The sequence below is a fragment of the Podarcis melisellensis genome, assembly GCF_964234715.1.
Source record: "Podarcis melisellensis genome assembly, chromosome: 2".
NCBI classification, from domain to species: Eukaryota; Metazoa; Chordata; class Lepidosauria; order Squamata; family Lacertidae; genus Podarcis; species Podarcis melisellensis.
Genome location: NC_138529.1, coordinates 108,444,401 through 108,466,691, shown reverse-complemented (window position 1 = coordinate 108,466,691; position 22,291 = coordinate 108,444,401). Strand labels below are relative to the sequence as shown.

Here is a 22,291-nt window from a genome sequence, read left to right as displayed (position 1 = left end):
CCAGATGCTAAAATATGAGGCATTCTCTTTAACCAGGAAGTGGACCTGAGGTGGGAAGAAGTTCTGTAACAAAACCTTTGGCCATTGCATTTGAAAACGTGTCCTGGGTTGCAGTGAGAGAAATAAGTCACCAACCTTTGTTGGGCAGGCCCAGTGGGGAACAGGTGTTAGCAGAGAAAAAGACAGGCAGGCGTTGTAGTTTTCACCATGAGTCGCCTCCGTGGCTCAGTAGGTGCATAGGAAAAGGATGTGGGTGGAGCGGGTGGTCAGGCAACATGCTCACACCTTTAAACTGTGCCTTGGCCAGGACATTGGGTGCAGCATCTACAGAAGTGTTTTTTCTTCGCTAGGCTGGGGGAAAGAGTGTGAAATGTTGCAGAAAAAGCAACAAGCAAAGACCCATCTATGTACATGCTTCATGCTATATGCATGCTTTGAATTTGAATAAGAGCATATTATAACATCTTATTTTCCAAGCTAACCAGCATATCTAATTTTATTTGCATTGTTCTCAATTTGGCATCCTTTAAAAAAAATAATCTTATTTAAAATTTTCATTTATATACGTTACAATAGTTCAACAATAATTCTAACATATCAAACCTCGGCTACCTTCCCCCTCTTTCTGCGGTTCCTTACATTTATTTTCATCATTTCCTGCATACTCCAAATTATCTTCACTTATTATTTTATGCTCCTATATATCTTATATATGTTTTTTAAAAAAACAACAACTGCAGGTATTTAAAATAATCCTGCCCATGTCTTAATGTCTGATTACAATTTATTTGTAAACATTCACTGAACCATTTCCATTGCTTTCTAAAATTCTTTAAAATAACACATTTGTAAAAAACAAACCCAGAAGCTTTTCTTTTGGGAATTATAGGATTAGAACTACCTAAACAGTACAGAAATTTATTTATGTATGCAACTACAGCTACAAGAACGTTATTTGCCCTCAACTGAAAAGAAGTCCAGAGGAGAAAAGACTGGCTACAGAAATTAAGGGACTATGCAGAAATGACAAAACTCACTGGAATAATAAGAAATCAAGACAACAAACTTGTTATAAAAGAACAAATGACATCCTTGGTCCTGTTTCTGCTTTTTTGTTGTTGTTTTTTTTTGGGGGGGGATACAAAATAACAAATACCACATGGAAGGAAATTGTGCTGAGAATCATAGAAGTATTACTGGGTACATAAATGCACTTGTTGATGATCAGCAATAACTCCAGGTTTCTTTACAAGGAATAAATTGAATATTGAAACATTCCTGCTCTCGTCAAATTTAAAAACATGCAGCCAGATCTTGATTTCATTTGTATGTGAATTTCAAATGACAACTCCCTCTCCCTTTACCTGTTCAGAGACCCTTCACACTTGTGTGGCACTGATCATTTAAAAAGCCAACTTAAACTTTGTGGGTTGCTTCCAACCATTTATTTTTAATGAAAGTTCACCCACATTTACTTCAGATTTCTCCCACATTTTTATATGCAGTTTTCATGTATATACATTTTGCAAGCGATTTACTCTGAATTTTTGTATATTATTTAAATGATATACAAATTTAAGGTTCGTATATTATTTATAGACACCAGGATATGCATATTTGCATATATTTTGTGGCTGAAGAACTGTATTGCAAAATTCAAACACAAGTGCGAATTTTGAAAGACAGTTTTGTTTTGTTTCGAATAGTGCAATTTGGGTAGTTTCTTGTGAAAATGCAAACAAAACAGAAATTCTTCCCCATCCCTAGGTGCCATGCTCCCTTCTGTAATTCCGTCTCATTAGTCAAACAAAAATACTGCTTATAAGGGTACAAACGAACTTTCCACAAAGAGGATAAATCTAAAGGAAAAGGAAAATCATGTCCGTCTGTCAACCGATACATTACAGTGGAATCAGACAAAAACTGGAAGATATGAGGGGTCTGAACTGAGTACCTTGTTTCTGAGCCCCAGCGGCAGTTCCTGATGCAGCCCTCCTAGACTGGAAGTTCAAAGCAGTATAACCATCTTCGCCCTCCATTGGCAAGCAGAGGCTGCAGAGAAGCCTCTCAGGGCTGCAGGGCTGTCGAAGGAGCACTGGAGGTTTGCTGCTATAGCCTGAGCTGATGGCCAAAGATCTCTTTCCGGAGCAGCTCTTCTCTTCAACCACAATACATACAACACATTCGCACCCTTATTAGGTGGTTAGGGCAGGTTCTTATTTTAAAAAAAACATTCTTGTGAGTTGCTCCGTTTGTATTGTTCAGCTTTTAGAATGGACTTTGGCTTTTTGAGAGATACTTAAGCCGGCTCCAATTATGGATTATAGCTAAACCATCTAGAGATGTGACTGAGGCTTCCATGAATGAGGCTGGATAGCTCAGTTGATTAGAGCGTGGTGCTCATTATGCCAAGGTTGCAGGTTCAATCCCCCTATGTGACAGCTGCATATTCCTGCAATGAAGGGGGTTGGACTAGATGATCCTTGGGGTCCCTTCCAGCTCTACAATTCTATGATTCTATGAGTGGGGAGGCAGTGGTGGAGCAAGCTGATCGGGCACCTGGGGCGGTGGGTGTGCCCTGCATCCAGAGTTGGAGCCAGCCACTCATGGGGTGGCGCAAGCCAGGGCAAGATGATCCACGGGGCATCTGAAGAGTCTGCCTGCCACTCAGACCCCCTACTGCTGAGGGTAGGAAACGGGCAGACCATTTGGGGCAGCATGGAGCCTGCGGGCACCCAAGCCATCGAGTCATTCCTAGGAGAGAAGTGTGGCTTGGGAGCGCTGCAGGCCCGGCGGTGAGGGCCGCCAGCATTTTGTCACCCTCTCAGTGGTGACACCCAGGGCAGCCCGCCTCCACCACATCCGCCCCTGTGGGGAGTAAAGGTTCAAGTTAAAGGACCTCATGATGGTTAAGTCCAGTCAAAGGCAACTATGGGGCTGTGGAACTCAACTTCAGAACAAGGGTGCACTGTTTGTCCACAGACAACTTTCCGGGTCATGTGGCCAGCAGGAATAAACCTCTTCTGGTGCAATGCGACACTGTGACGGAAACCAGAGTGCACGGAAATGCTATTTTCCATCACGCCACAATGGCACCTATTTATGTACTTGCACTGGCGTGGTTTCAAACTGCTGGGACAGAGCTATGGGAGCTCACTCCGTCGTGGGGATTCAAACCGCCAACCTTCTGGTTGGCAAGCCTAAGAGGCTCAATGTTTCAGACTACAGCGCCACATCCTACATCTGCCTATGCAGGGGCTCTCTTGAAATGTAGGTCTTGGTCAAGAAAGGAGTTTGCCACTGCAATGACTTTGCTTCTTTGGAATGCTGTATATAGGGTAGGGCTCCTGCCACACTTTTAGTATTATTACCCAATGTTCTGCTGGATATGAGCTGGTGGAAGACGAATCCCTCAAGCATCAGTATAGAATCATAGAGTTGGAAGGGACCCAAGGGTCATCTTGTCTAACCCCGTGCAATGCACGGATCTCAACTAAAACACCCATGACAAATGTCTAGCCAACCTCTGCTTAGAAAGCTCCAAGGCAGGAGAGTCCACCACCTCCTGAGGAAGACCGTTCCACGGATGAACAGCTCTTACAGTCAGAAAGTTCTTCCTGTGCTTTTAAACTTGTTCATAAATGATTTAGAATTGGGGGTGAGCAGTGGTTGAGATAGCCAGGCTTGCTTGCTCAAGATTGCTGTTGTTGTTGGGGGATGTTGCTGGCATCCGTCTGTCTCGTAGGGCGGTGAGAAGAAAAAGGGGATTGCTGGGCACTCCAGAAGGGCATTTCTATCCTGGGTGAATGAAACAGGCGGCAAAATGGCAAATGCAATTCTTTGTGAGAAGGTGTATAAGCGACGCATGTTGGACAAAATGGAAATATCTCTTTTTCACATATACATGGATGGGGTCTGGTGGTGACTCACCAGGAATGAGACCTTGGGCTTGCAGTTGCAAATGTGGACCCAGTGTGCAACAGCTGGGGGGGGTCATTAGGACTGGATTTGAAAATAAAATTTCCCATATCATAACACCTTTATTCAACTCTTTGGTGTGGCCACACTTGGAATACTGCCCAGTTCTGCTTGCCCCATCTCACAAAGGATATTGTGGAGATGGAAAAGTTCAGAGACATTATTACTATTATTACTATTACATGGGTAGTGCTGTGGTCTAAACCACAGAGCCTAGGGCTTGCCGATCAGAAGGTTGGCGGTTCGAATGCCCGCGACGGGGTGAGCTCCTGTTGTGCGGTCCCTGCTCCTGCCAACCTAGCAGTTTGAAAGCACGTCAAAGTGCAAGTAGATAAATAGGTACCACTCTGGCAGGAAGGTAAACGGTGTGTCCATGCGCTGCTCTGGTTCGCCAGAAGCAGCTTAGTCATGCTGCCCACATTACCCGGAAGCTGTAGGCTGGCTCCCTCGGGCAATAAAGTGAGATGAGCGCCACAACCCCAGAGTCATCCGCAACTGGACCTAATGGTCAGGGGTCCCTTTACCTTTTACTATTATTTTGCAGTGTCAGATTATACAGCTGATCCTCAATCATGACTTAAAACCAATCTTTTAGTAGCCAACATAAATTGACTTAGAATTCCATGTTAGGTGTGCTGCCTCTGGATTTCACAAAGAGGTATTTTGATGACAACAGAATTATATCTTTACATAAGCTTCTCAGTCACTCAATGACATTTTTATTGTGCGTTCCTGGCAAATAACAAAAACCCACATAATTATTGCATTTATCAAACTAAAATATCAGACTAGGAGAGGGTCTTTCTGGCAAATCCACCGATATATAGCACTGCAAGGTTCAGAGGTGACTTTATATTTTATTGTAGCACAAGAGTTTCCTTCAGCATAGTTTGGTTCTGGAAATCTGTGGAAGAAAAAGATACATCTGAATATCAGGACTGAAGTCTGTTACAACTGTTTTTTCATGTTCTTAATAGAAAGCATGAGTGTTCCCAAAATGTACAATAAGCTGGTTGTATGCATTTGAATCCCCCAAACATGGATGAGTAGCATCAAAGTGGAGAGAGTGGAAAAAGTCATGCTGAGCTTGATAGTGGGAGCAGCACCATCTCCCCCTTTTCCTTTGGGGCCTGGGAAGGACCAGTGGCAGAGCATATGCCCGTGCAGCCCGAGGAGTCAGGGCATGGAGGGCGCCCTCCACGCGACACAGTGGAGAGGGGCAGGGAAGCTGCTGCCCATCCCCTCCTGCTCTCTGCCACCAGGTCAGGCCTGTCCCAGTGGCGGAGGCAGAGCTGCTGTGGCCGGGTGCGCCTTGCCGTGGCCGAGGGCTGCTCTCCGTCACCAAGTCAGCAGAGCTATAGGGCACAAGGTGTGCCACAGCTGAGGAGGGTGGGCAGCAGCACTGCTGCTCCCTCGGCTGCAGCCCACTCACCTGCGTGACCCGGGGGCAGAGCTGCACTAGGCACAAGCGCCGCAACCAACACACAACTCCTTCTGGCACACAGCCAGGCTCCAGTGAAGGATCCACTGTGGGGCGCTTGTTTGCACCCCCTCTCAAAATTGCACTCAGGGCCATGGCACCCCCACGCTACACCTCTGTATCAAAATGACCTACCAATTTGCCACCTAGGAAGAGTGAATTGGGGGCAAAGGGGCAGATATAGGAACTTGAGAGCAGGAGTTGGCTTGCCTATCCATATTTGGACCTCAGCACGTTCCCAGAGACAATAGGTGTGCAACATTCCCTGTTAGACTGTGACTCATCCCAACTACACTAAACAACCCCAAACTGGTCAGTTGCCCACCCCGGATTAAATGGCATGCTGGGGTGGGGGGCAACCATCATTAACTGCCAATAACTTTCCAGTTCTCCCTTTCTTCTCTCTCCTCTGATTTTCCTCTAGGGAAAGGCCAATATTTTTGCCCAGCTCTTTTTGACCATTTGTGTTTGTTAAGAGTGAAAGAAAGGCCTGAAAATAGAAACAGGGTGAGGTTTTTTTAAAAGGATTCCATGCAGAAGGGGTTTTTCCACTGATTGTGACAAGGAGCGTGAGGAATTTCTACTATAATTTCACTTTGCATTCTTTCAAAAACTTCACCAGCTGCTCTGTGCAAGACTCTCCACAACAGCCTCCAGAATTCCTTGTATTATCAATGCTGGGGAGGAAGTGATTGAGATTGTGAGTGAAGTGGAAAGAGTTACTCATCCACTCCCTGCCACTGTGGTTCCATGCAGCACTTATAAATAGGGGAAATGATCCATTCATGCCCTAAGGATCTTTCCTTCCCCCCAGGAACCAGTGCTGTGGAGCAAGGGGGGGGCACTTCAGTTGAGACCATGAGTGGGGAGCGAGGCAGCCAGTGAATAAAAATGAAAATAGAACTACGCCCAAGTCTTCATGGAATGGAAACTTGCCACCCCAGACCTTTTTCCGATTTCTCAGGAGCCAACTGAGGGAATCTTCTTGGCAGCCAATAGAAGAAGCGAAAAATATATTTTACAAACTTTCTGTTAGCCCACTAAAACTTTAGCTTATAAACAGGCAAAAGAAGCACTTGCTTAAATGTTCAGTGCAAATCAAATGTGAAATTTGGCAACATCTCAAATATCAGTCCCTAGCTACCCCTTTCTCTACATGAGAATGCTGGCAACGTAATTGGAACCTAAAAATCGTGTGTGTTTTTTTTGCTTTGATTAAAAACAATAACAACTCACAGACTCTGATCAAGCTGGGAACCTGTAATCCACATCCATTTCTTCTCCAATTTTAATAGTGAGAGCCCAATCCAGTGTATTGCATTTTTTGTAATGTTTTTTATGAAATCCTGTATGAGAGATAATGTATTTTTAAATATATATATATTAAATTATTTCCAAGTTATTAAATTCAGAATAAAGCTTACATTAAAATAATATAAAGTAATAAAATGTGAAAGTTGATAGTAATTATAATGAAACGTTCACCAAGAACAGCAATCAAAGCAGCATTAAGCATTTATAATGCAGGCCTCCCCATTTACGCAGGGATCACATTGCAAGGAACTGTGCATTGAAGTGAAATTGTGTATATTGGGAACACCGTTGAAAAACCCTTCAAACACGCTTTAAAACATCCATGGGGAAAAGCTGCTGAAAGGCCGTGTGGAATGGGGGGAAAACAAGGGGAACACCAGCTCCTCCTCTCCCACTGCTCCACAACCAACCTCACCTTCCTAAAGAGTCTTTCTAAATAAAAAGAGGACTTGGGCTACAGTTACAGGGATTTGCTTGCAACTGGTACTTTGGTTCTCACTAGTCAAGCTCCCCAAGACCTTCTCTAGACACTGATTAACTGGTCATGGGTGGGAATGGGATGAAGCACTAAACAAGGCCCTGCACTCCACATGCTTCTCAAGTCACCAACCATGTTATCATTGCAGAGCTACTAAGCTAGAGTTAAGCTCAGTTGGACTCGGGCTTCCTTCAGAATTAACATGCATAGGAATGCATTGCCTGAAATATACAATTGTCCCCTTACCATCTCCTCCTTGTCTTGGATGACCAGCAGTTGAGAATCCCTTGTTGAACAGTCATGTTGGCTCTCATCCCAGGTTTTCATATTTTCTGATGGCCAGTAGCACTTGTCCCTGTGGAGCTGCCATTGCACAGGGCACACTTTGCAAGGAGAATTATCTGTGGAAGGAAAGACACTTAATGATTATGACTGGGCCTCCATTTCGATTGTATAAACATAACTGCTCTGCAATGGTAAAGACCCAGTGTCACTAGGCTGAGTGAAGTTGTCCAGTAAATTGTTGGTTTGCAAGGTGCTCTTTGAAACTCCTCAAAGTTGGGGTCCAACAACTTTTTATGTTATTCACTTTTTTTCTTTACTTTTTTTCCCTTTCCCTTTTCTTTTTTCTTTCTTTTCTTTTCTTTCTTTTTTTTTGAAGGGTAGTTACATTTGCCACATTTATTTTGAAGGAGGAAGAGCCCTGATCCAGATTACGCTCTCCATTTCCATCAGGTCTCAGGGCGGGCTTCTCACCCAAAAACATGCCCTCTATTTGAGCCAGAAGGTGCTTTTTAGGGGAGAATGGGGGGAGGCGAGACAATAGCTGTCAGGTGGGGAGGTGATTTTTATGGGAAACAGGCATGCAGCTTGATTCAGATTGGCCCCCTTTAAAGCTTTTATAGTCGTGATCCAATTCAGTCCTCCCTGCACACTCAAAATGCCTTTGAGTATAAAAACATACAGAGATCAAAGTACAGATCTCTCACATCATGCTTAGTTTAGGCCTTTCACAAATGCAAGTTCATTACTCGCCTAGTTTTTGCATCTGAATGAGTTCAGAGAGAGGAAACTGGAGCCCTCTAGAGGACAAAGATGGAGATGGAGTTTGCAAGATAAATTGTAGCCTTACATGTCCAAGTTGGTCTCCACAGTCTGTCTCATAGTAGCTCCATGTTGACAATACTGTGGTGAGGTGGGGTGGGGGGGCTGTCAATCTCCATTATACCTGAGTCCCTTCTAATTCCTGGGGTCCTGGATCCAGAAAAGGTTAAAATCTAATGGAGGATTCCATATATATATTAACTAGCCAGGTGAGTCAATAGCCTTAAATGCTGTCCTTGGTATAACCAAGGAAGTGGATTTGTGCCAAAAGGCAAATGGGTGGGTCCCCCTCCCTCACCTGGCTCTTAGTGAGAACAGCAATGGCCGGAGTTGAGTGTGAAGTTAGCTCTAGAATGAAACCACTGATTATTGATGATTCAGGACCATAGGGAGCAGCCCTATTCTTAGGGAGACAATGGGGTTCATCTAGCTCAGTTTTGTCTACACTGACCAGCAGCAGTTTGAGACACCAGGGATTGAATCTGGGACTTTCTGCATCCAAGATCAGTGCTCTGCCACCAAACTATGAGAACACCACCTGGAGTACCGTGTCCAATTATAGGTGCCACAATTTAAGAAGGATTTTGACAAGCTGGAATGTGTGCTGCAACACGGGAGATGGAGCAAGCCTGTTTTCTCCTGCTCAGTAGGGTTGGACCTGAAACAATGGATTCAATTTACAAGGAAATAGACTCTGACTAAATATCAGGAAAAACTTTCTGACAGTAGAAGCTGTTTGACAGTGGAACGGTCTCCCCTGGGAGGTTGTGGACTCTCCTTCCCTGGAGGTTTTTAAGCAGAGGCTGGAAGGCCATCTGTCATGGATGCTTTAGCTGAGATTCCTGCATTGCAGGGGATTGGACTTCCAACTCTACAATTTTATGAGTCTATAAAATGAATGAATTTCAATTAATGAAATTAGTTTCTTTACAGAAGGTTTTATGCCTCAAAACAACATAGATGTGAAATGAACGCAAGAACTTACATACAATTACTATGCTTGAAAGAGACAGCAGTACAATATATCAGTTCTACCTGAGGAATTATACTGATTTTGATTGCAGAAGTTGTGTCTTAGGGAAGCCAGAAACTTGACTGTTGAGGCATTGCATCCACCATTGTTCAGTAGAATTTTTCCCTTGTCAGCTTCCAACTGCAAAGCTGCTCCCGGAAAACAAAGAAAGCCAGTTAAATGAGTAGGCATAATGTTAAGGCACAAATTCAAAATTTAGAGGCCAAGGAATGAGAGAAGAAGATGGATATGATAAGACAATGGTGACACACTTCTGCCATTTTATTCCTGTTACAATCTTTATCTGGGGCAGCAACTTGGTGTAACACAGCCACCAGCTCCCTTCTTCTGATATTCACCAGCAAACCATTATTAACGTAACAGGGAAGAACAGCTTATTATTCAGGCCTCAGATACCCGTTTTCACCTCAGCTTTGGGAGTTGTTTGCCTCACACCTCCCTCCCTCACTGACTTTCCCAACTGACATTATTCTCCTCAGCTGTCAATCTACTCCCAATTGACAGCTAATCAGAATATGTGAACTACCAGGAAGACGATTGGGTATCCAATCTCTCCTTGGCTGAGTTTGCATACAATTGCACTCTTCATGTTTCATCACAGCAGGCCCCCTTCTTTGCCAGTTATGGATACCATCCTCGCACCTTCCCATCCCCGACCGACTCCCTGTCAGTACCGGCAGCAGAAGACTTCATAGAAGAACTGACAGCAATACAGAGTTTGCTAAAAGTGAGTTTTGGATTGTGCTAAGGAAGCCTGTAAGAGATTGGCTGATGCACACAGAATACCTGGCACCGAGATTTAGGTGGGAGATCAGGTATGGCTGTTGACACGTGATTTGCCACAGAAAGGCAGGTGCAAGAAATTGGAGCCACAGAGGATGGGCCCGTTTGAAGTTATAGATCAGATCAACCCTGTGACTTTCTGGCTTCGATTGCTTGTATCCATGAAGATTCACCCCATCTTCTGCAGATCAGTTTTGTTGCCTGTCGTGCCTGCACACCCTTACCAGGCACCTAGACAAGCACCTCTGCCTCCCGTCATGGTAGAAGGAGAGGGGGAGTATGAAGTAGAACAAATTCTAGACTCCACAATGCGAAGAACTTTCAACACCTGATTTTGTGGAAGGGGTATGGCCCTGATGAATGCTCATGGGAGTACGCAGAACATGGCCATGCACCAGACTTGTAAAGGGTGCTCCATACGCACCAACCCAGCCAACTGAAACCACTGGGGTGGGGGGAGAAGGAGGGCTCTGGAGAGGGAGCCAGACCAAATGGGCTGGAGCTAATGGAAGATGTGCTAACTGTTTTTATTTAGACAATCATTCCGTATATGCTTTTATTGTATGGTAAACCACTTCAGGATGCCACATGGAAAGCAATTCATAACTGAAATAATAAATAATACTCACCCAAGACTGTCACAGCCACCCCCAAGATGATGATCACAAAGCCACCTGCCCACAGGGTGATCCGGTACCAACAGGGAAGCCTGGAAGCATCTGTGAGGAGAGGGAAAACTTGAATGATATGAGTCAGCAGTGCTTAGACTAGAATTTCCTGTAACTCATTGCAGGCTAACAAACATCACAGGGCGAAGGCTGGGTGATTTGTTTTGTTTTGTTTTTTGACCAAAAAAAAATCCCTTCAGGAGGCAACAGGCAAATGGTATATGTTTAGTAAACTGCCAACATACCAAAATGCATTGTATTAGGGGATGGCTCAAAAAAACAGTGTGCTAGGCAAAATTGCAAACAAAAAATGTGCACATTGGGAGAGATGCACACTAAAACGTTGAATTGTCAGGAGGCATTTAAAGGGGTGTGTGGAAGTGGTGTAGGAATGTGGAGATCTGCCAGGCTAAACTTGTGTAATTTAGAAGGGCTTGTGAAGAAGTTCACAAAAAACAAAAATAAGAGTGGGCTTTGATGGAGCTGGCACGATAAGGAGAAAAGCTGATCTCCCATTCCACATGCAAGAAATGAGCTGTCTCTGTTGGAGCAATATTTTGTCATATTGTGATGGCCTGGGAATCGGATTCAGAGGCTGAACCTGAGGAATCCCAGCCTGCACAGAAGTCCCCGCCTCCAGGACCGGTTGAGCCGGGACTGGGGCTTGAACCTGAAGGGCAATCACTTGTGCCGGATCCTCACTTGTGCCGGATTCCCCAGCTGAATCTGCTCTGTCTCTGGAGGTGATTGAGGACCCATCGCCTGCAGGTGCTCCACTCTCAGGTGAGGTTGCTTCTGGGTCCAGTAACCCTCCAGCCTCTCCTGAGTTGCAGAAGCTCAGGGCAGAGAGTCAGAGGGAACTAAGTTCCCGCAGGAGGAGTGCTCGCCTCCAGGCCAGGAGAGGCGAGTCACCTGTGGACTTGGGCCACCCTATGCCTCAGTGGAGATAAAAGCCAGCCAGCCAGCCCAGACCCAGGTTGCGGGAGCAACATTGTTGGTAAGCTGTTCCTGCCGGCACCCTGTCCTGCTCTTCTGCCAGAGTTCCTGATCTCACCCGACTCCTTGTCTTGGACCCAGCTACAGCTTTGACAGACAGCCCCCATACCACACCCTCGACCTTGGACTGGACACGGACCATGCCGCACGGTAACGTCCCGGGACCAGCACACATATAATCATCAAAGCATTGCCATTCGTTTTTTAGTTTTTGATTTGACTGCTGTCGTATGGGTGCTGTTAATTTAGCCAATTTAAAATATTCATTTAATTTGAGAATCCATTCCTCCTTGGTAGGTAGTTCTTTAGCTTTCCATTTAGATGCTATTACTATCCTAGCTGCAGTGGTCGCTTATAAGAAAATTCTTTTTTTCCATTGCGGTATTTATTTTCCTAAAAGGCCCAGTAGGTAAGCCTCTGGTTTTTTCGTTAATGGGATTTTAATCATTTTTTTCAACTCCTCATGTATTTCTCCCCAGAAGTACTTAATCGGGGTGCAACTCCACCACACAGGCATTGTTGTACCAGCTTCCTTGTTGCATTTCCAACAAAGGTTGGATTTCAGTTGATAGATTTTTGCTAATTTGACTGGGGTTAAATACCACCTGTAGAACATTTTGATGAAATTTTCTTTTATTGTACTACAGGCGGTAAACCTTATATCTTCCTGCCAAAGTTTCTCCCATTGCTCTAAATATATTGTGTGGCCAAATTTTGCACCCATTTAATCATTGTCTCTTTCTTTTTTATATATATATAGTTTTTTATTAAGGTTTTTTCATACAAATACATATTTAGCAAACAAAGTAAATTTTATGGCATCTTTTCATTCTACTATGGACTCCCTCACGCCTCCTGCTTCCACTTGCATCATTAAAAAGAAATTTTTTCCAAGCAAATTATCATTTTGTTTATAGTCTTAAATCCAATAATTTAGGTTAAACTCAGATGTAAGATATGATTTGATGGTAGACAGTTGTTTCTACTCTGACATCTTTGTTAACATTCAGCCAAATTACAATACTTTTGTAGATAAATCTTGAATTTCTTCCAGTCTTCTTCAACCCTCTCCTCTCCCAGGTCACGGATTCTGCCAGTCATCTCGGCTAGTTGCATATAGTACATCAGCTGCATCTGCCATTCTTCCAGTGTGGGTAGATCTTGGGTTTTCCAGTTCTTAGCAATGAGTATCCTTGCCGCCGTTGTAGCATACATAAAAAATGTTCTGTCCTTTAACACGTTCTGGCCGACAATGCCCAGAAGGAAGGCCTCTGGTTTCTTAGTAAAGGTATATTTAAACACCTTTTTTAGCTCATTATATATCATTTCCCAGAAGGCCTTCACTCTAGGGCAAAATTGATTCTAGAGAAGACGAGTAGCGGTGGAGGGAAGTTAAACAGGGTGGTGGGTTTCTTTTATTTTGTTTATGTTTTTTCTTTTCTTTTTTGGATATTGTATAATGATTTAATGTTTCTTTTCTGTTATGTATTATTTCTCTCTTTTTTAATTAAATTGTATTATGGAAAATCTAAACAAAAATACAAAAGAAAGAAAGAAAGAAAAAGAAATGAGCAGTCTCTGATACCAATGTACTGATAAACTTTGCACCCTGAAAATCTCATCATTGTTCGTAACCCCTTGACTATGCTCAGCTCGCTGTCATTGATTTTGTGCTCCTCTTGCTATATGGCCTGATTGAATATATATTGGAGCTTTCTGGTGTCTGTTGTGTGTGTGTCAGCTGTCAGCAGCATGCTTTGTCAAAAGGAGGGAAGAGAAAGAGAGCGAAGGAAATAAACCATCTTTTATTTCTGATGTTTTGTATTAGTTTGAATTTTAAAAAATCTTCAGAAAAAATTCATCCACTAAAAGGAAGCAGGTTGAAATACTTTGCTATTTTTATTTAGAGGAAAAAGTGGATGTGTGACATTGATTTTTGTTACAAATAGGTAGCCGTGTTGGTCTGCCATAGTCAAAACAAAAAAAATTCCTTAAAGACCAACTAAGTTAGTTCTTGGTATGAGCTTTCGTGTGCATGCACACTTGGTATCTGAAGAAGTGTGCATGCACACGAAAGCTCATACCAAGAACTAACTTAGTTGGTCTTTAAGGTGCTACTGGAAGGAATTTTTTTTGTATTGATTTTTGTGTAGAAGAAACATAGAATTGTAGCATTGGAGGGACCCTGAGGAGCATCGAGTCCAATCTATGCAGTTCTAGCTTACAGGAACCAAACCTGCAACCTAGGCAGTATATGCACCATGTTCTAACCAACTGGGCTATATATTCACAGGAAGTGTACCATCCAAAGTGGTTGGAAAAAATCAGGGCTATTTACAGATGTATCTGACAGCTGGTGAGCTTGGGAAAATTTATATACATTCCCTAAATGGTCTAATTTCAGAAGTCTTGCAGCCAATAGCTATGGAAATTTCATTCCAATACTGTAATCTATTTGCCTGATAAAACCACCTCCTTTTTTCATTTTGTAAATTGACATGTTTTTAGCTTTCATTTGATATTATGGCCATTAAAACGCACAATAAAACAATTGCATAAAGACATAAAAATTCCTTTAAAACATGGCAGTAATTAAAACATGAGATCTATACTGAGAAATCTGTGTAAACAGGGGCATCTTCAAAAGCCCGCAGAATGCCAATAGAGATGAATATGCTTGTATTTCATCATGGAGTGCCTTCCATATCACTAGAGCTATCGGTGAAAGGAGCCCACCTCCCACAAGCTAAGAATCAGGAAGCTGTGGCAAGACTAATTGGGCTTCATTTGTACTTTTAATACCCTTACCTGCCAACGAAAGGGAAGTTGTTCTTTTAGGAAATCTGGTCCAGAGCTGTTTAGGGCTTTATACATAAGTAAGAAGACCATAAAAATCTGGCTTGATATCTAATGGGCAGCCAGTGCAAATCCCTTCCTACAGGCATGAGATGTGCCTGGTAAGACAGACATGGTCCAAATGGAAGTTACTCTGCCCGTCCAATTATTTAGTTGGCTACCAATATTGCTCATTAACCTGACAAAAAGAAATGGAGCACCAGATGCTAAAATACGAAGCATCCTCTTTAATCAGGAAGTGGACCTGAGGTGGAAAGAAGTTCTGCAGCAAAACCTTTAGCCATTGCATTTGAAAACGTGTCCTGGGTTGCGGTGAAACAAACGAGTTACCAGCCTTTGTTGGGCAGGCCCAGTGGGGAACAGGTGTTAGCAGAGAAAAGGAGAGGCAGGTGCTGTAGTTTTCACCATGAGTCGCCTCCGTGGCTCAGTAGGTACATAGGAAAAGGATGTGGGTGGAGCGGGTGGTCAGGCAACAGGCTCACACCTTTAAACTGTGCCTTGGCCAGGACATTGGGTGCAGCATCTACAGAAATATTTTTTCTTCGCTAGGCTGGGGGAAGGAGTGTGAAATGTTGCAGAAAAAGCAACAAGCAAAGACCCATCTATGTACATGCTTCATGCTATATGCATCCTTTGAATTTGAATAAAAGCATATTATAACTTCTTATTTTCCAAGCTGACTAGCATACCTAATTTTATTTGCATTGTCCTCAATTCTGCATCCTTATATAAAAAAATCTTATTTATAATTTTCATTTATATACGTTACAATAGTTCAACAATAATTCTAACATATCAAACTTCAGCTTCCTTCCCTCTTTTTCTGCGGTTCTTTACATTTATTTTCATCATTTCCTGCATACTCCGAATTATCTTCACTTATTCTTTTATGCTCATATATATCTCATATATGTTTAAAACAACAACAACTGCAGGGATTTACAATAATCTTGCCCATGTCATAATGTCTGTTTACAATTTATTTTAAATATTCACTGAACCATTTCCATTCCTTTCTAAAAATCTTTAAGATAACAGATTTGTAAAAAACAACCCAGAAGCTTTTCTTTTGGGAATTATAGGATTAGAACTACCTAAACAGTATAGAAATTTATTTATGTATGCAACTACAGCTGCCAGAATGTAATTTGCCCTCAAATGAAAAGAAGTTCAGAAGAGAAAAGACTGGCTACAGAAATTAATGGACTATACAGAAATGGCAAAACTCACCGTAAAAATAAGAAATCAAGACAACAAACTTGTTATAAAAGAACAAATGACATCCTTGGTCCTGTTTCTGATTTTTTTATTATTATTTTTTTGGGGGGTACAAAATAACAAATACCACATGGATGGAAATTGTGCTGAGAATCATAGAGGTATTACTGGGTACATAAATGCACTTGTTGATGATCAGAAATAACTCCAGGTTTCTTTACAAGGAATAAATTGAATATTAAAACATTTCTGCTCTCATCATGTTTAAAAACATGCAGCCAGATCTTGATTTCATTTTTATGTGAACTTCAAATGACAACTCCCTCTCCCTTTACCTATTCAGAGACCCTTCACACTTGTGTAGCACTGATCATTTAAAAAGTCAGCTTTAACTTTGTGGGTTGCTTCCAACCATTTGTTTATTTTTAATGAAAATTCATCTGCATTTACTTCAGATTTCTCCCACATTTTTATATGCAGTTTTCATGTATACACATTTTTGCAAGCAATTTCCTCTGAATTTTTGTATATTATTTAAATGGGTGTCTGCACTTTTATAGACACCAGTATATGCATATTTGTGCATATTTTGTGGCTGAAGAACTGCATTGCAAAATTCAAACACAAGTGCGAATTTTGAAAGACAGTTTTGTTTTGTTTTGAATAGTGCAATTTGGGTAGTTTCTCGTGAAAATGCAAACAAAACAGAAATTCTTCCCCATCCCTAGGTGCCATGCTCCCTTCTGTAATTCCGTCTCATTAGTCAAACAAAAATACTGCTTATAAGGGTACAAACGAACTTTCCACAAAGAGGATAAATCTAAAGGAAAAGGAAAATCATGTCCGTCTGTCAACCGATACATTACAGTGGAATCAGACAAAAACTGGAAGATATGAGGGGTCTGAACTGAGTACCTTGTTTCTGGGCCCCAGTGGCAGTTCCTGATGCAGCCCTCCTAGACTGGAAGTTCAAAGCAGTATAACCATCTTCGCCCTCCATTGGCAAGCAAAGGCTGCAGAGAAGCCTCTCAGGGCTGCAGGGCTGTCGAAGGAGCACTGGAGGTTTGCTGCTATAGCCTGAGTTGATGGCCAAAGATCTCTTTCCGGAGCAGCTCTTCTCTTCAACCACAATACATACAACACATTCGCACCCTTATTAGGTGGTTAGGGCAGGTTCTTGTTTAAAAAAAACATTTTTGTGAGTTGTTCAGTTTGTATTGTTCAGCTTTTAGAATGGACTTTGGCTTTTGGAAAGATGCCTAAAACAGGCCCCAGTTATGGATTATAGCTAAACCATCTAGAGATGTGACTGAGGCTTCCATGAATGAAGCTGGATAGCTCGGTTAGAGCGTGGTGCTGATAATGCCAAGGTTGCAGGTTCAATCCCCCTATGCGACAGCTGCATATTCCTACATTGAAGGGGGTTGGACTAGATGATCCTTGGGGTCCTTCAAGCTCTTCAATTTGATGATTCTATGAGTGGGGAGGAGCAAAGGTAAAAGGTAAAGCACCCCATGATGGTTAAGTCCAGTCGAAGGCGACTATGGGGCTGTGGCACTCAACTCACTTCAGAATGAGGGAGCCAGCGTTTGTCCACAGACAGCTTTCTGAGTCATGCGGCCAGCATGACTAAACCGCTTCTGCCACAACAGGACACTGTGACGGAAACCAGAGTGCACAGAAATGTCGTTTCCTTCCCGCCACAGCGGTACCTATTTATCTACTTGCACTGGCATGCTTTTGAACTGCTAGGTTGGCAGGAGCTGGGACAGAGGTATAGGAGCTCACTCCATCATGGGGATTCAAACTGCCAACCTTCTGATTGGCAAGCCTAAGAGGCTCAGTGGTTTAGACCACAGTGCCACATCCTACAACTGCATGTTCAGGGGGTCTCTTGAAATGTAGGCGTTGGTTAGGGAATGAGTTTGCCACCACAATGACTTTCCTTCTTTGGGCTCCCTGCCACACTACAGTGGTACCTTGGGTTACAAATTTAATTCGTTCTGGAGGTCCAATCTTAATCCGAAACTGTTCTTAACCTGAGGTGTGCTTTCGCTAATGCTGCTGTCATTGCGGTGCCAGTGCGTGGTTTCCATTCTCATCCTGGGGCAAAGTTTGTAACCAGAGGTACTACTTCCGGGTTAGTGGAGTTTGTAAACCAAGATATTTGTAATGCGAGATATCACTGTATTAGTATTATTTCCCAATGTCCTGCTGGATATGAGCTGGTGGAAAACAATTCCCCCAAGGATCAGCATAGAATCATAGAATTGTTGTGTTGGAATGGACCCAGGGGTCATCTAGTCCAGTGTTTCCCAACCTTGGGCCTCCAGCTGTTTTTGGACTACAACTCCCATCATCCCTGACTAGCAAGACCAGTGGCAAGGGATGATGGGAATTGTAGTCCAAAAACAGCTGGAGGCCCAAGGTTGGGAAACACTGTTGTAGATAAGCAGTGTCCAGTGCACAGCGGAATGATGAAAAATATGAGCCAACATGCTCTATACTACTTTATTTACAGTTCAAAGCTGGTAAGTTACAGAAAAACATTTTCCCTCTGCCGGAGCAGAGAAATGCATCATCTCTCCTCTAAAGCACAGAGAGAATCACAAACTGAAACTGCAAAGAACAGTGAAAAACAGGAAACCAGTGTACGTCATATCCAGTCTCCCGTTCCCGTGGGAACCCAACAGTACAGACTCTGTGGAATGTAAACAACCTGTCTTGTGACAAGCACTTCGCTGCACAGAGAAGAAAGCAGAAACCAACATCCTCCCCCTTTCTGTGAACATCTCTGGGCAGCGTGTTCGTACAATATCAGTACAAACCCAACTTCTGCACATAGGTACAGTGTTGATCCCTCGATACAATCTTGGACAATACATCAGCAGGAATTTCATTACCTGGCATATAGGACACCGTTACGAGTCCCTTCTGAATACGTTCCCTAGCATGTTGCAACTTCAATTGCAAGTGCTTCGTGCTTTGCTTACAACCTTCAGAATTCAGCAAAGCCAAACATGCTTTGTTGTCCTGGTAAACCTGGATTGGACATTTGACAGGAATTTTCATGTCTTTGCACAATTGTAACAACCATTCACAATCTTTAAGTGAATAAGACAGTGCATTCAGTTCAGCTTCACAAGTACTTAAGCTAACTGTTGTTTGCTTCTTGCACGACCAATCAAATAGACCCTGATTGTACTTATAGCAAACTCCAGACGTACTTTTCCTGTCTGTAGTGTCACTTCCAAAACTTGCATCTGCAAATATCTCAAGACCACCAGACTTCTGATTGTTAAATCTCAGTCTGTAATGCATAGTGCCTTTCAAATACCGCGCTATGCGTTTCAGAGCTTTCCAATCCTTAACAGTAGGATTGTTGACTTGTCTGCTTAGCAAATTACAGCTTACAGCAATGTCTGGTCTTGAACATCTGGCAATGAAGTTTAGCTTGCCTAGCACACTTCTGTACAGTGTAGTGTCAGAAAATGCTTCTTCAGTGTCATCTACCTGATAACCTGTTATCATCGGTGTGTCCACAGGGTTAGCATCCATCAGGTTTAGTTTGCTTAACACATCAGCAATTTTCCGTGACTGGTGTACTAGAATGTTACCATCTTGATCTCTCTCTATTTCCAGAGATAGGTAGTTGTTTACCTCACCAAGATCTTTCATGTCAAAGTGCTCTTTCAGTTGAGCTAGGGCGTTATTGTACATTGTGACATCTTTCCAAAAGAATAAAAGATCATCAACATAAAACAAACAATACAGTTTCTCTTGCCCCTCCTCTTTGACAAATACACATGGATCAGCTTTCCCTTGCTTAAAACCTAGAGAAAACAATACTTCAGTGAGTTTTGTGTGCCAACACCGTGCACTTTGTTTGAGACCATAAATTGACTTTTTCAGAGCACAAACAAATCCCTGTTTTACCTGTACGCCATCAGGTGGAAGCATATAAAGTGATTCATTTAGAGATCCGTACAGAAAAGCTGTATTCACATCATGGTGACTAATGTGTAGATTTTCCTCTGCAGCTAGCTTGAGCATAAGCCTAATGCTCTCATACCTCACTGTGGGTGAGTAGGTCTCGTGATAGTCTTCACCTGGTACCTGAGCAAATCCTCTGGCTACCAATCTGGCTTTGTGTCTGACTATCTTGCCATTTTGATCAGTCTTCGCTTTGAAGACCCATTTGCTTCCAAGCAATTTCATTCCTGGAACTACTGGAACAAGCTCCCATGTTTTGTTCCTTTCCAAGGAATCAAGCTCAGCCTTCATGGCATTTAACCATGGCTCAGCTTCCTTTGAATCCAAATCCTGGATTTCTTGGAAACTTGAAGGTTCAAAAACCTTCTTGGAGCTTTTAACAGCTGTTACTGCTATCTTAGCAAACTCATCAGCAAATCTCTTTGGAGGTCTGCCTTTTGTGGCTCTCTGTGACCTGCGAATTAGCCTTAAGTCTTCAACACTCTCCTCTTCCTTCTTAGGAGAAAAGTGACCTATTGTGAACAATGGTTCCTCCAATTCTTGATCAGAGCTTTCAGAGGGTCGCATAGAGGCTTTCGCACTCTTGAAATCCTCTGAATCATCTGATTCAGTTTCAGACTCAGAATCAGAACCTTCATCAGTGGGTGTGGGTTGTTGCGGTTGCTTTTGACTATCCTCAGTCTCATCACTGTCATCAGGATAACATTGGAAAATTCCCACATTCTCCCCCCACTTGGCATTGTACTCAACACTTCTTGTGAGCTTAATTTCCTTAGAGTCAGTCATCATTATTCTGTAAGACCCTTTCTGATAACCTAGAAAGATACCATGCAATCCACGCTTGTCTAACTTGGAGTTTTGTGGTGAGTGAACCCACATGTCAGAACCAAAAATTTTCATGTGTTTGATGTATGGCTTCTTGCCAAACATCTTCTCATAGGGGGTACAACCAATCGCTGAAGATAACCTGCGATTATAACTGTAAGTGAAACATGAGAGAGCTTCGGCCCAATAACTCTCTGGAAGATTTGCATCATGCAGCAAGGTTTTTAACCCTTGAAGCAATGTCTGATTTGCTCGTTCCGCAAGCCCATTCTGCCATGGCGAGCGAGGACTAGACAAATCGTGTTGAATTCCTTTCTCAGCCAGAAAAGCTTCAAACTGCTGAGAAGTGAACTCTCCCCCCCGGTCGGTGAAAAGAATCTTAATCTTCTTACCATGCACATTTCCCAACCAAGCACAGAATTCCTTGAACCTAGGAAAAGCCTCTGATTTCTGCTTGAGATTGTACACATAAATATACCTGGAAAATGCATCAATAAGAACCATGAAGTACCTATTCCCACCCAAAGAGGGCGCTAGTGGACCAACCAAATCAGCATGAATAATTTGGTATGGCTCTGTAGCTTGCCTACTAGACACCTTACCTTTCGCAGCCATTTTCACCTTGTTTGCTGCGCATGCCTTGCACTTCATGTGGTACCTGCAGGGTTTAATAGTCATACCTTCAACCAAAGCAGGCATTTTAGATACTGCCTCAAAATGCAAATGACCAAATTTCCTGTGAAAATCGTGAATACATTCTGCATGCAAACTTTTGTTAGAACCTGCAATGCAACAAGTGTCATCCTGCACAACATCATCATAATACAAAAGAAACAAACGATCAACAAATTCAGCATACAATTGATAATCATTTTTCTTTGTGATGATGCACTTATTGTTCTTAAAGGAAACGTCTATTTTCCGCTCCATCAGCTGTCCAACGCTAAGCAGATTATGTTTCGCGTCCGGCACATAAAGCACGTCCTGTATCGACAAGTCCAAACTGTGAAGAACAACAGTTCCGTAGCCTTTACTGGGAATCGTGTGGCCATCTGCCTGGTGAATCGCACCTTCCTGCGGTGTAAAAGACACGAACAGTCGCTTATCGTTGCACATGTGATGCGTTGCAGCTGAATCAACAACGAAGAAAGATCTAGACGTCTTCTGGACCTCTGCAACCTCTGCAATCTTTGCAACCTTTGGAGCGAAGCGTGAGACCATTGCCTTGTGCTGCGTTGTCCTGGACACCGGACCTTTGCCTTTGCTCTGGCCTTTTCCACGCGATGAGCTTCCGCTGCGCTGCTCTGTCTTGGCCCTGGGATATTTGCAATCCCTCTTCATATGGCCTAGACGTCCACATGATTAGCATTTCACTGCCTTCAAAGCTTTGGCGCCATCTGGTGGTTCCACTGCACTGCGGGATGACGACTGTGAAGTCTCCCCCTTGTTGATGCAGCTAGCACCGCGGCGATCCGCTTCATTCAATATCACGGCAGTAACATAGTTCACTGTCAGCTGAGCAGTTGGCTGTATAGCAATCTGAGTCGCAACAGACTCCCAACCTG

At 43.0% G+C, this 22,291-nt stretch overlaps 3 protein-coding genes across 3 annotated transcripts in view; all 3 read right to left on the bottom strand.

Annotated features, from left to right (window-relative positions):
* Positions 1 to 2,487, bottom strand: part of LOC309365150 (killer cell lectin-like receptor subfamily F member 1) — a 56,766-nt gene extending 54,279 nt beyond the window's left edge. Inside the window, exon 1 of the mRNA XM_081903344.1 lies at positions 1,955 to 2,487. Within this exon, the coding sequence (XP_081759470.1) occupies positions 1,955 to 2,039 (85 nt within the window). The 5' untranslated portion in view covers positions 2,040 to 2,487. The remainder of the gene's footprint in view (positions 1 to 1,954) is intronic.
* The window catches only part of LOC309365136 (killer cell lectin-like receptor subfamily B member 1B allele C), a 54,494-nt gene that overhangs the window by 8,621 nt on the left and 23,582 nt on the right, over positions 1 to 22,291 (bottom strand). Inside the window, exons 3-4 of the mRNA XM_081903319.1 lie at positions 10,800 to 10,889; positions 9,390 to 9,515 (exon numbers count right to left, since the gene is read on the bottom strand). Coding sequence (XP_081759445.1) covers positions 9,390 to 9,515; positions 10,800 to 10,889 — 216 coding nt within the window. The remainder of the gene's footprint in view (positions 1 to 9,389; positions 9,516 to 10,799; positions 10,890 to 22,291) is intronic.
* LOC309365116 (uncharacterized protein) overlaps positions 17,094 to 22,291 on the bottom strand; it is a 152,827-nt gene continuing 147,629 nt past the window's right edge. The window contains exon 7 of the transcript XR_014165921.1: positions 17,094 to 18,323. The gene's annotated coding sequence lies outside the window, so the exon portion shown is untranslated. The remainder of the gene's footprint in view (positions 18,324 to 22,291) is intronic.